The 14747-nt window shown below is 35.7% G+C and overlaps 1 protein-coding gene across 2 annotated transcripts in view; it reads left to right on the plus strand.

Moving 5' to 3' along the window:
* UHRF2 (ubiquitin like with PHD and ring finger domains 2) overlaps positions 1 to 14747 on the plus strand; it is a 74350-nt gene that overhangs the window by 44323 nt on the left and 15280 nt on the right. For both annotated transcript variants that reach the window (XM_015848968.2, XM_015848969.2), the window contains exons 5-8: positions 3779 to 3888; positions 9049 to 9235; positions 13485 to 13608; positions 13987 to 14094. In XM_015848968.2, the coding sequence (XP_015704454.1) occupies positions 3779 to 3888; positions 9049 to 9235; positions 13485 to 13608; positions 13987 to 14094 (529 nt within the window). The remainder of the gene's footprint in view (positions 1 to 3778; positions 3889 to 9048; positions 9236 to 13484; positions 13609 to 13986; positions 14095 to 14747) is intronic.

The raw sequence follows: 14747 nt of genomic DNA on the forward strand, positions 1-14747 counted from the left end.
CAGGTTTGGCTTGTTCCCCACAGATACAGATAGCAACAGCATGAGTTTCCATAGATTACTGTCCTAGTAACACCTTTATGGTGTTCTTCCACCTTCCTTCTTTTTTAAAAGCTGTGTGCAGAGATTTACATATTATGAATTAAAACAAAAAACAAAAAAACCCACTACTTTTAAGATTTCTAGAGAGAATGCTGCAAGAAAAAAAAGGTAAACTAAAGTAAAACAGTTGTAAACAATAAGACAATATAGAGACAGGGGAAACTGATGTTTTATGTCTTTTATATTGTCTGTTTTGCTTATAACAGCTATAGAGTACTGGAGACGAGCAAATAATAAAGATGAACAAGATGTAACAATAGGAAAAGTATGCTCTGAAAGTATATTGATTTTTTTTTTTTCTGAAGTGTAGTAGAATTTAAGGCTGTCTCTGCATGAGAGTCATATTCATAGCACCTATGTTTTGGTTTACATTGAGCCTGAGAGTACCATTTCTTAACAAGATTGTAACTTATTTTGTGCCTTATGCTTCAAGTTTTCTGTAGGTACATCTGTAGTTGCACTCTGACTAATATCCAACATATTATTCAACTTTATATTACTTTACCACACAGGTATGCTTAAATTTTAAGGTATGCTTCTTTTTCTTTGTAAGCATACAGATATTTGAATCTGTACCTGTGGTTTGTTGAACATAACATTTCATGTTATTTAGGAGAAATAAGACATAATTATGTGTTTTGGTTTTAAAATGCATTTACGGCTTACATGTTATATTTGAAATAGGAATTAAAGGATTCAAGCTGGATAGCTAGGGAAATGAGCAAAGCAAACAGTGGCATGGATAAGAAATGTCTTAGCGTAATTAGGTTTATAGCATTGAAAAGAAGCAGAAGAGCTGCTGGTTTATTTTATTTTTATTTTTCATTTCTGTGCATATGTGTTGGTTTGTTGTTTTTTTTTTTTGTAGATTTTTCTTTTATGGTAGTGCTGTGCTGTTTTGTTTTTGTTTTTTAAACAATCTGGGACTGAGAAAATGTGTATGTTAGTTAAGAAACTGCCCTCGTGGGTACAAAGAATAAGCAGGGAAACTGTGATGCTCTGAGAAGCTCCATCTGTATTTGTTGTTGTATTTGTGTTTTCTGACCAAGATTGGGCACAATTTTTCCTCTCTATATCTAAATGCATAATTTTTTGATTGTGAAGTTGTGGTTGTGTCCTAGATAATCCAAAGGGATTCTGCATGCTGCTGGAGAGGAGTTTCAACTCTTCCTTTCCCTGAAGTGTTGTACTGATCCCCACAGACTTTTTAAAGGGGTAGTCATTCTTAGAAGTACTCTTTTACATGCTCCAGGGAGGATTTTCTAGATAAATAGTTCATTTTAAACCAAAGCTGGAGAGTTTGCTCAAGCAGATCTGCAGATGTGGTGACAGCTGAAGGAATTTAAGTGCTATAATAATTCACAGAATGCGGCACACTTTGCAGTGCCTTCAGGCTCCAACAGAAACTGGAGTCCAGCCTTCTAGTGTGAGTAGTTGGACCATACAGTCTTGTCCTGATTGAGGTGCAGGAAATTAGCCTTCCTGTGTTCACTGCACTGTATAGAAATGTAGATAAATGTGAAGGATGTTTCCCATAGTGTATTGAACTGCTTTAAGTAATGCCACCTAGTGTGCAAAAGAAAATTATCTTAAACTACCTTATTTTCTTAGTCACAGGAACAAACTGTTCTCTGTCACAGTGATGTATTTGCATTGATGTAGCGTTTGTATGTACTGTTGAAATATTCCTGAACTCTGAAATTTGCTAGCATTTGTTGCTCATGCATATGGCTAACAATGGGAATTGCTTCCCTCCAAACACTGAAAGGAATTGAAAGGGTCGAAATAAAAACAGATGCCAAAATGTTGGTAAGTGTAAAAGGCAGTTATAGTGAATCAAGACACCATCAAAGTCCTCTCAAACTCTAGCTGCTTGGAGATCTAAACCACTGCAGAGCTCAAGGCCACCAAAAAGGGTTTTGTTGCTTGTGGGTTTTTCTCTGGCTTAGTTTTTTTTTGCCTCAGTTATGCCAGCATGTGGCAGAGTCCAGGAACTGGTGTCAGCACAAGGGAAGTGGTGGGAGCAGACAATGAGATGAGGGAGAGAGCAAAGCCTTTCTTTCTTCACAGAGATGGCCTCTTTTCTAAGAACTGTGGTCTTACTGAAGGAGCAAAGGCACACCCTCAAGCAAAATATTTGGGCAAGTCAAGTCCAAAATTCAAGTTACCACAAACTATTAACAGACAAATAACTTTTTAATGGAGCATCTTAACTTACATTTCCATTGGCTGTTTCATTTGTCTGGAACTACTTTGAACGTAGGAGGATATGAAGGCTTTATGTCTGCTTTGATAGTAAAAACCACTCTGAGGCATCAGTAATAAACAGGCAGAAACGGTTGTAAGATTTAGATGGATTTACTTTAACTAGGTTCATGTTTTTTGTGGGTAGATACGTATATAAATTTCTTTCCCATACTGCTTTTAGCAGTAGTAAACATGCTCCCCCACACATTTAGAGCTGTGAATCTGATCACATTCTAACTGCTCCCATACACCAGACTACCCGTCTGGCAGTCTTGGAGATGTTCTGTTATTATGGTTAACCTTACTTACTGTGGACAATAATAGTGTTTCCTCACCTGTCGATAGCCAGATGTAGTTCTCCAACTAAGATCTTTTAGTAGGAATATGCCACCTGGCTGTCTTCAGAAGGATTTTTATATAATCTCTGTGAATATTTCCTACAAATACCCTATAAGTAAGGCTTAGAAAATTTGTAATTCTTCAGACGTATTCTCAGTCGCTTATGTAGTCTAATTATTTGAAAGAAACATAACTGATTGCCTGTGCTTGGAGCATTGTCAATATTTAATGATTATCTTTAATTATTTGTTTTCATTATTTCTGCGTAATGACACAGTGAACTTTAGCTTTGGTTAGCAGAATCTTGCCTAATCTATTTGAAATACCAAACTGTGTACAGTGCAATAGTTTGTTGTGGTTCTTTTTCCTTTTCATTTGGAAAGTGTTGGATCTGTATAATCCCACTGCATTTATATTTGGATTAGAATCCTGGTGAGTTTACTGGGAGCAAGTGAACACCTTTACTCTGTGGTGTCATAAATCATTTGCCTGTTGTGGGGACTCTGCACTGAATTCTGTCATTGGAACTATTACTCTTGTTAGATAAAGTTTAGCATTGTTTGCTGAATGGATTTTAGTTTTCCAAAATATTTTAGAAGTCTTTTGAAGCTTTCCATCAGTTTACAGTTATCTCCTTTATCACTTTTCTTACTCTACAGGTTCCAAGTAGCATCTGTTATTGTGTATCTTAAGACACAGTCCTGGTTTATTTCTACCAGTATATTTTCATTAAAATGTTTACTATGCTGTATTCAAGAGGATATGATTTTTTACTGGTTGGCTGCATTCAGACAACAAAACAGTTTGTGGTTGTGGAGGTAGAACTGCATGGATGGCTTATGGATGGCTGTCAACAAGGTTGTACTCCATTACATTTTGTGATGTGGCAGACAGGTAATCTGAGGGTACTGAGCTAGTCTTTTGTTCATGTCAGTGTAATGAGTATGTGTATTATGCAGAATATTTTGTGCAAATTGAATCAGCATTGATTAAAAAAAAAAAAATCCAATAAGATTTTCCCCATTGCTTAGGATTCATAAATTACTGAATCTAGATTTGAGAAAGTAAATTGAATGTGCTTTTTATTTTTCAGAGGCCCAGAAGACACAATAAATGATTGTAAAATCCTTTTTGTAGAGGAAATGTACAAGATTGAAAAGCCAGGAGCTTACCCACTGACATTTGGTGATGGAGATTTCAAAAGTATGTGTTTCTTTTTTTTAACTATTTGAATAGACATTAAAAACTGAGGAATTGAATGATGTTTCTTTAAAAATGAGAACTGGAATGCAAAAATAATAGTAAATATTTCCACGTGCAGGAAAGCAGTAACGAAATTCTTTTTCTGTTCTAAAACTTTGTTTACTGTAAGTTGACTTTTAACATCTTTGTTGTGTGAGTCATGAGCAGGGAAATCGGAGCATTCCAAACAAGCTGTGTAGAATGAGTTCATAATGATAAAGTTGCTAAACAATTGCTGGGGTCACCAGAATTTCTAAGACAACTGAAATATCATTCAAACTTCTAATATATCAGTAAATGCCAAAGACAGAACTGGTCTGTGATACTACTCTTTAACCCTGCCATTACATAAGAATTATGTTTTTAAAAAAATAAAAGACTGTACGTCAAAGCTATTAGTACTGTGAAAGGAATCAGATAATTAATATTTGAATGTTTATTTCGCCCAGCATAACCTTCTAAAAATAACTGTGTCTTATTTCCCCTTTCTTCCCACCACCAAAGGAAGGAGTTGATGGTAGCATATATAAAAAGTGATATGATATTTTGTCCAAAGTTTAAAAATATATTCCAGTTAGGCATGTTAAAATCTCACTATTCACAATGATGAGACTGAGAGACTGATCTCCAGCTTTACTAGTAGATGTTTCTGAGTTAAAAAATGAAGTAGACACATAACATTTTAGAGATAGACTCCAGGTGTTTCTCTGAGCTTTTGCAGGTAGCTACAAATGCAGAAGAACTAGTCTGCTTGCTGCTTATTTGCAGGCATGTGAAGAAACAATATTTTTTTTTAGAAAGCACATTCCATTTGTAGTGGTGCTCTGAAAGTGTAAATATTAATTCTGTAAGTGAGTTTTTCCACAACTCTTTTCTTATTATTGTGAGTTCCTTTACTCAGGTTGCTCACAAAAAAAAAAAAAAACCCAAACCCAAAGAAACCAGAAAAACAAAACAAAACAAAAAACGTGTTCATCTTGTTAGTAAAATCAAAGGGATTTTGAAATGTCTAACAACATGTATTTGTTCTTATAAATTATATCATGAGAAATTTTAAACATACTGCTTTACATTAACACATTTACTTATTTTGCAAGTATAATTACTTATGAAACTTGTAAAAAGATTGAATTCTTCTTTTAGTTCTTCCCACACATATTCTGTTTAATGAATTAATTTTGGAATGTGTTTGTGTGTTAAGGAAATGAGTAATTACTGTATTGCTGATTATACAAAATTGGCTTAGTAGGACCATTTGAGTCCTATGTAGGTATTTATTCATTGTGAATTCTGTTTCTTGTGCTGACTGTTGTTTTTATTGCCTCGAATTCAAGCTCTTTATTATCACTTTCATCATTGCCCTTTCCTTTTCTGTTCATGTGATTCTGCTTTTTGTAGTAAGCTGTCTTGTCATTGCTCACTTATGCACAGTGCACATCTGTTGAGCTGTAAGCTCATAGTACAGTCTTTGCCTCTCAGCTGTACTTCCCTAGTCCTAATTTGTATTTAAGAATTTTGAATAGGTATGCATATATCTGTATGCATAGCTGTTTCATCTTATATGTATGCTATGAAAAATGGTATGATTTTGTTCCACCAATAGCAGGTGAAATTAAGTGGCCTTAAGTGCTCCATGAGATTGTTGTCAACACAATCAGAAAGTGCACTTACTGTATTTTTGCTTATGTGAAGCTGCTGTCTGTGTCCTTTCTATAAATTAGAATAACTACTCAGCTGGATAAACAGCGCAGGAAAATTGTTTGTCGGTGGTTGTATTTTACTTGGGCTCTGTGCACATCAATCAGGAAAAAATGTATATGGTGTGTCAGTATAAGTTTAGCTGTTGCATTTAAATACAAGGCAGTAATCTGCAGTTATTGAATGGGAGTCTAAATTCTGCAGTACAGGAGAAATGTCATAGCTAAAACCTATTAGAAAATTAAGAAGTTACATAATTGTTAATAAATACCAAATGTTTCCAGGTAAAATGGATTTAAAAGCTGGATATCAACCTGCATTATTTCCATTACAGTCAATATGAGTAAAATAAACATGGGATAACTCTTCTTGTAAAACAAGAGAACACAAAATAACGTGTACAACCCAAGTGTACTATGCTGGTAGGGATGAACAGGCCTGTCTCAATATGGCCGTGCGTATTCAGTGTATTTCAGCAATAAACATGATTAAAGCAAAAAATGTGAGAAATTAGTCTGGTAATAAAAATGACAGTTTGAGTTTCATATGTATATTGGTGAATGTCAAAAACCTTCAGGTATCGTTGAGCTGAATAAATATGTCAACCTCTGCTTGCTTATTTATTGATTTATTTTAAGATTGTTGCTAATCTTTGACCTAAAAAACTAGTTTTGTAATGGAAAACAGAGTAAATTTTGTAAGCCTAGACAACTCACGGTGCAAAGATACAGATAAAGAAAGGTTTTGTGTTTTTCTTTTTGTCTAATGTTTGTCAGATAAGGTAGAGTGTTTCTGTAGGGAGAGCTCAGCCATTAGTTCCATGATTTTTCAAAGGGGAGGCAGTTTACCTGGGGTTACATCAACCTTGTTTTGAATTGATATTGGCAGCTTGGAAAGATCAATGAGTTTTGCCTAGCTCTTCCAGAAATACCACAGGTACACCCATGTGCAGATTGGTTCATTACTCTTCAGATGCTTTCTTTCTCTGAGATGCTTTTTAAGTGTATCTGATCTGCCACTGAGGTTGCTAAAGAGCCAGCGCTGTTGGCCTTACAAATTTGCTCATCAAATTTTCCGTGGTATCTCACTGGTGTTCTGTCTGTAGCTGGTAATTTTTCATTTTCAGTCATTCAAGTTTTTCAACTTTTCTGTTTTTTTCTCTTAAAAATTGTGGGTAGGTGTGCTCCTTCCATTTTTTAAAAGTATTGCTCAAGATCATCCAGAGGGACTGCTGATACAAAACAACATTTAGCATTCAGATTCCCCCTTTCTGATAGGATTTTCAGTTTAGAGCTTTTCTTCACAGAATTTTTACTCTGTTATCCTGTTCATGTTGATCACATTTTCTGTAATGTCTATTATGTTGTGAGATTGGATTTTTCCCAAATAAGAGAAGAATGATATTTCCTTGAGCCCATGGTTATTCCTTTGTTCTTTATATGTTTAGGAAAGATGTAAAAGTATCCAGAACTCTTCTGGCAAATTGACCATCTTTTTTCTATTCAGGAATCAGCTCTTAAAAGAAGGATTTATGTTTGTGACTTATGTTATGCAAGCAAACTAACTTACAGTGAACTAATAGGCTTTCCAGTTTCTAAAGGTATCACCTTAAACAATAGCTAATGGTGAATAAAAACAAGAAATAAAGCTAAGAGAAGATGAAAACTTGTCTTTGAATAGTGTTGCCTTATAATGAGTTAAAGAACGCTATGGGGGAGATACCCATGAGTTTAAAAATTCTAATCTCCAATAAGAGTGTGTCAAGAAGACAGAAGTCCTTCAGTATAAAAACAATTCAGAAGTTTCTCAGATAGTTTGTCTGAGAAAACTTAAGTGATGATATTCAGCTATTTCAGCTTCATGGTTAATTTTTTCTTCATGAATTGTAAACGAAAGTACACGTGCTAGCCTAGTCTTCCCTATTCCCCTTTCCAAGTTTGCATTGAGATTTTCCATTTAGATTACAGCAAGAGAGTACATGTTGAAGTACTCTTGCAAAATGAAGGCCATTATCAGTAGTTAAAATGTAAAATTACAGTTGTTGTGTTTTTTTGTTTTGTTTTTTTTGGAAAGGAAAGTCTGTTCTTCCTACTTTATAGTATTTCTGACAGCCTACAGCTACCTCTCAAAGCTTCAGCTGAACGGTCTGTCTGTTCAAGAGGATGAAATTATAGAATGTTGTACTAGGGCCAGAGGGCCAGATGTTCAAGTTGACGACTTCCGAAAATGGATGAAGAAAGTTTGGTAGTAACTCTTTCTATTTTTGTATATTCTAAACTTTCAGAAAAATATTTCTGAATTATTTTCAGTTGTCTGGATTCCTACTGCAAGATCTCAACTCCCAAATAGCCTTCTAGTCTTCCTTGCCTTCTGATTCAAAAGCACTTCTTTTAGATAAAGAAATATTTCCGGACCAGCTTGGAAGTACTCAGTTATTGTACTGAGCTAGTTTAAGCTCAAATTCACTTCCATGGCATTTCTGGAGGCTTTTCACGCAGAACATGTATATGAGCATGTGAAGACTTGATTATCCTTGTGGTTCCCTTCCAACTGAGTATGTTCTATAATTCTATGATTTTTTTATTTTATTTATTTATTTATTTTAGTGAAGAATTGCTTCAGCACTGATCGAGTTTTATTGTGGCGTCTTTCATTTCTCTGGACTTCCCATTTGTTTAAATTTTTTTGTTTTGTTCTTGTGAATCTTGTAAGTTTTCCTATTTGTATTCAGAGTTTCTTCTCTGTGCTCTTTCACATCTGTTTTAGGCTACTAAATAATTTTCTGTTCTATAAAAGCATTTTTTCCATCTTTTGGAAAATCAATGCTGATGTTTGGTGTTTTTTTTTTCATGTAAGCTCTTGAGTCCAAATTTCCAAGGGAGCTGAAACAGGAAGTAATCCTTTTTTTGTGTGTTAATTAAACTGCTATTGTGAACAACTGACGATTTTAGGGTGCTTATAAACTTAGACAGTTGATTCTTCTGTGCAGTTCTATACTTAGTTTTAAGGGGAAAACAGCTGTTCTAGATTGTAGGGGTTTTTTTTGTTTTTTTCTTCTTTATTTGGTTGTTACCAGTTACCTAGTTGCAGATTCTGCATGGCTATGGTTAAGAATCCTCCATTGAAAGATTGTGCAAAGTTTTATCTGTAGGGAGAGTATGCAGGTGGCATCTTGGGGGTGCTGAGGCACAATGGGCCTGTGGGTAGAGAAATAAAAGAGAAGCTCTTTGGGCATTCTCAACACTGCTTGTTTATACAAAGAAGACATCTCTTTAGCCTGTATAGTGAAATGAAAGTAATTATGTGGAAAGAATTCATTTTCAAGAGGATGGTGTTCAAGTGCAGAAAGAATCACTTCCTATCGCTACAGTAATACTGTTATCTAGGATACATGGCATTTGACTTTTTCTTTGTTTTTGACAGGAAAAAGTGGCCCTGAGTGCAAGCACTGTAGGGCTGATCCAGATAAGGAATGCCGGTTTTGTTCGTGTTATTTGTGTGGTGGAAAACAGGATGCTCACATGCAACTCCTGTGTGATGAATGTAATATGGCTTATCATATATACTGCCTGAACCCTCCCTTAAGCAAGATACCAGAAGATGAGGACTGGTAAATATACAAGGATGATTTACTTATCTATGTTACCATTCTGCACCAGGTACCTCTTTGTTATTTGCACCTCGTGAGGGACAGAACTGAAAAATATTTATAATTCTGTTTTTCACCTGTCCACTTAATATAAATATGTTTTCTGTCAAGATATTTTTTTTAAAAAATCATTCATAAAGGATTAGTAGTAAGCATTAATTGTCATTACTGGGTTTAAAAAACTGATACGATAATTTTATTTGTTTTGATCATTATTATATTGCCTGACCTGATTGTATTTATCTGCAGTTGTTGTTCCCTTGTCTTTTAACGTTGTTCAAATTCTTTATTGAACAACTCAGTTTCCTCACCTTTCTCTTTCTCTTCATCCTCTAATCCTGTTACTGACCCTGTGCCATTCCTCTATCTTCTGATTGCCGCTACCCCATTCCTTTCTCCTGCTGTAGGAGATCTACAAGCTTGCTATTCTCCATTTCTACTGTCCCTTTCTCAGACAGCAGGAAAACTAAGCCATCTCACATTGCAAATCAAGATATTTGTATTTTGAAGTTAGTCTGCGTGGAGCCAGTAACAGCCAGTTATCTTGGGCTGTACCATTTTTTGTCTTTATTAGCTATCCACAATTTACATTATTCATATTTTTAACCTGTCTGTGGTTTAGATGAGATGCTAATCCTTTATAAATGACTGCTAAATAGAACTTCATTCTAATAAAGTTTTCCATGATGTAGACATCATTAAATGTCTAAGATGTCAACAGATAACATTTTATGGAATGTATTTGGGCCTTGTGATTAATCTTTGAGGAACTGTATGCTTCAGCTAAAAAATCCATTGAGTGGTGTGGAAGTTTCAACATTCTCTGGAAATACATATCTCAATTTATTATACTGTAGTGGATGCCACGTTCCAAGTAGGTTTGTGTATTGGTAAGTGTCTAATGTTGTGCCTGTTTTCTATGGCACTGCACTTCTAAGGAGCTGCTTCAGTGTTTATGCTGATGTGTGATTAAGCAATCGAGAGCACTAACACTGGTATGTGTTTATCAGTGCATATGTTTGGCCTCACAGATATTATTGTATCTTTTTCCTATGAAATTGCTTCATTGAGAAGGATTGTATTTGCTGTTTCTTAGAGGAATTGCTGGCTTGAAACACTATCTAAAAATATATTCAATACCCGTTGGAAATGTGTACAGGCTGTTGGAACTAAAAATAGCATTTATTTCAGTATTGCCTGTGCACTTTCCACTTCTTTCATATGCAAAATGACAGTGTGTTTATGCAGCAGTGTTTATTATGCAGCATATTAATCCTAAGTGTCTCCAAGTTTGCTACCGTCAGGCAGATTGATTGTCTATGCATGATATCTCCTTGCTTCCTACTAATTGCCAGCATTAATGAGTTGATGTCATGTATCGGAAACTGTTCTCAACACGCAGTTGGCTTTTTTGTATTTATTTACTGCAGTCCTTAAACACTTTTCTTACCTAATAGTGCTTAACTTTGGACATAGCAGAAGAGAAGTTCTTGTTTTCATTTCATACATAATGTTCATTCCATGTGTTCTTATCCAGAACTACAGAAGTATTTAGTCATGATAAAGTTTCTGATTAAAAAATAAATAAATTATGCTTCAAATGTATATAACCCCCCTCCCACAAAACCTCCAAACCATTTGTTCTACTCTGAGAACAATTTATTCTCAGTAGTTCTTCCTGCATCTTTGAATGCACAGGCACTTATTACATGGTTTACTAATGCTGAAGTATCACCAGCCACTAGTGTCTCTTCCTAACTACTTCAGGCTGTTACAAAAAATAGTTTGAAGAATTCACATTTTTTCAGTGTTGCAATTACTTTTCAGATCTCCCTGCTGTCTTCCAATAGCATGACCATAACTAAATAGCATAGTTTTTTTTCCATATAGAACATGAGCTCTTCTGTAGATGACCATATGACCATAGAGAAACTGAATTGACAGACAGTATGGCCTTTATAATCTCTCAGATTATGGGTTAAGTGCAGGTTTAGACCCTTTTGCTAACATTGCTTGCAAATAGATTATGTATTTCCATAGTAGTTGAACTTTATATCATATAGTGTAAAATATTATGATATTCATATGAAATATCTTGCAAGAGGGCTATCAAGCATTTTAACTGTTTTTTGTTTGCTTTGTAACAATAGAAACATAAAGATTTGTTTAAGTAAATAAATTGCTGCATCTGTGAATTAAATTGCTGGGTAGGAGTGGTACTGATAGGAAGACATTGTCTCGTTTACTGTTAATTTTGAGATACTTAGTGATACCAGCCCTCTGCAGTCTTAATGACTGGTTCAGTAGAAGTTGTTTACACTTCACAAGACACTATCTCCTATCGAAGAGAGTGTCTGTGTCCTCACAACTTCTTGGAATCATAGAATGGCTTGGTTTGGAAGGGACCTTAAAGATCATTTAATATTCTTTCATGCTAGTAAAGGGTGATGGCTGTGTGATTCTTGACATCGTGCTTAATCCAGTTTACTTCAGAAGTGGAAAAAATTGGCAAACTACCTGTGGTGTATTAAACCTATGCTTTGGAAAATGATTATAAGGTTCTTTTTCAGAGAGGGGGGCTATCAGTTTAGCACTGATGCTATACACTATTTAGTATTCCATACAAACTTCATTTTAAAGAGTATGTAGGTAGTGCGGTTACCCTATCCTGAAGCAAGGAATGTCATTGTTAAACTTGTGAACTTACATTATCACACATAATCACACACAGTTGTTTGAGTTGGAAGAGACCCTTAAAGGTTGTATAGTCCAACTCCCTGCAGTGAACAGGGACACCTACAGGTAGATCAGGTTGTTCCAACACCCATAAAACCTGACCTCGAGTGTCTCCAGGAACGGGGCATCCACCACCTCCTTTGGCAGCCTGTTACACTGCTTCACTACCCTTATTGTAAAAAACTTTCTCCTTATGTCCAGTTTAAAACTTCTGTCTTACAGTTTGAAACAATTTCCCTTTGTCCTGTCACAACAGACTCTGCTAAAGAGTCTTTCCTTTCTTTCTTACAGCTCCCCCTTAGATATTGAACTGCCACAATCAGGTTTCCACAGAGCCTTCTCCTTTCCAGGCTGAACAGGCCCCAGCTCTCTCAGCCTGGTCTCACAGGGCAAATGTTCCTTTTTTGAAGGTGGCAACTGCATGCTTTTATTCAAACAACTATAGTATCATTTGGAGCTTTAGTGCCAGAGAAATTCAGCATTTTGAATTATTTGTTTTGTTATTTCTTATCAGTATAATTTTGTTACCTTAATGGTTTGACACTTTTAATAGTGAAGGCTGTTCCTGTGGATGTTGATCATTAGCTCTCCTGTTCATTACCAAATGCAGAAGTTCGTTAATAAATTCAAAACAGTAGTAGCAGTAGCAGTAGTAGTGGTAGTGATGGTAGTAGTGGTAGTCATCTAAATTAGGTTATCAGTGCTGTTAGGGTCAGGTTTCTTCCTCTAAGGCATATGTGCCAAAGTCAGCCTACAGCAGCTAGAAACATGGACAGTTGCCTTTTCACTGCCATTCTTGGAATGGGATGAAAATGTTGTTAGAAACAGTAACAGGACCAGAGTACTGCTTTTCTCTCTGTGCTGTAGTCACTACATACTGCTATCTCCTTCTTTCCTACCAGGTTGACTTTGTGTTAGTTGGAATGAGTTCCAGTGCTATATATCACTTAGGCGCTGTGGGGTAGGATTGAGCATGTATGTGTGTCTGTCTGTCTACACATTACAGGGTTTCTTGGCTCTGTTTCACATTTAGCTGTCTGTAATGAAATGTAGGTCTGTAGAAGCAGAAAATAAGGGTAGAGTGGCAGGACATACAAACCACCATAACCACTGGTCAGCAGCATACTCTAATCTTGGCTATCTTCTTTACATGGTCCGAACAAGAGAGGACGGAATGAAGAGACAATACAGGAATCATGGGACGTCTCACGCATCATGTGAGAAAGAATAGAGAAATGTATTGCCTCTAACACTCTACCTTCAAAAAATATTGAAATGCCCTATTTTAAAGTTGACAGTGTTTGCTTATGTTGGGTTTTCTTTTTCACTGCAGGCTTTAGCTGCTTGAGAGTGGTATATATTTGCAAGCTTGACATATTCAGTTAAGATGAACTGATTGACACTATTTTGGCTACAGGAAATGTATTGCCATTATTATGAAGTAATTGAGAATTTACTAAAACCATTTTTTTAGGTATTGTCCTTCCTGCAAAAATGATTCTAATGAAGTTGTAAAGGCTGGAGAAAAGCTCAAACAGAGTAAAAAGAAAGCAAAGATGCCATCTGCCAGTACTGAAAGCCAGAGAGACTGGGGCAAGGTAGAGTGTATTTTAGAAATAGCTATTACTCTAATTGTTCATGTATGTGCTACATCTGTAATTATACATGCACTACACAAAATTCAGTACTGGGCTGCATAGACGGTTAAGATAATGTTGAATCCTGCCCACTATCTATTGACAGTCAAAGAGGTGGAAGAATTATTAAGTTGACTAGAGGTAAAAGCAAAAAGAACAACTCCCAATCCCCCAAAAAACTGTAAGCGCACGCTACTTAAAACATTCCTTTTGACAATTCTTAATGCATTTTAATGTATGTCTTTATTACAATTACTAGATTTCCTGACATCTGCATCTCATTTTATGACTAAGCTTCAATATCATAATACTAATTCATTTTATCGGATGTATTTTTAGGGCATGGCCTGTGTTGGTCGCACTAAGGAATGCACTATTGTTCCTTCAAATCATTATGGGCCCATTCCTGGTGTTCCTGTTGGCACGACTTGGAAATTCAGAGTTCAGGTATGTTGTTTCAATGTTATCTGTAGCTGAAGTAAGAGTAATAATATATGAGTTTGACATTAACAGAAGTTTAAGTTGCTAACTGTCGCCAGGACAAAATAAAGCATGACAATACTGGAAGTCAAGGCAGTACAAGTGTAATAGAAGCACACTGATTTTACAGTGTAGTTAACAAGTAGTATTTTGAGGTATCTGAATGCTGTCATAATTAGGATAGACAAATTTTACCTGTTAAAACTGTAAGTAGGGTGTAAGTCTCCCACTTTGGGGATTCAGGCTGTGGATTTCAAGAACTGTAGATGATACGACTATAAATAGACTATGTTTGGGTTTGTTTTTTGTTGTTCAGACATAACTGATGTCCAACTCTTCATTTAAGTGGATGAACATGTTAAACCAACATAAGTCCATACTGCTAGATAATGATCTGATCAATCAGAATTTTTCTGAACTTAAGGAGGAACATGACAAGCTTCTCCTGATTTGTTTTCTGAACCTTTCATCACCTGTTTTCTTATGAGAAGAAGAGAAATGTTTTATTATTAAACTGTTAGAAAAAAAAACTTAACAGAGTTTTCTTCCAGTTGAGGTGTCTTCATTCTGTCTGAAGAAATCAGGATTTGGGATGTTGTGCACGTTTTAAGGCTGATAAG

The sequence above is a fragment of the Coturnix japonica genome, chromosome Z, assembly GCF_001577835.2.
Source record: "Coturnix japonica isolate 7356 chromosome Z, Coturnix japonica 2.1, whole genome shotgun sequence".
In the NCBI taxonomy this organism is placed as follows: Eukaryota; Metazoa; Chordata; class Aves; order Galliformes; family Phasianidae; genus Coturnix; species Coturnix japonica.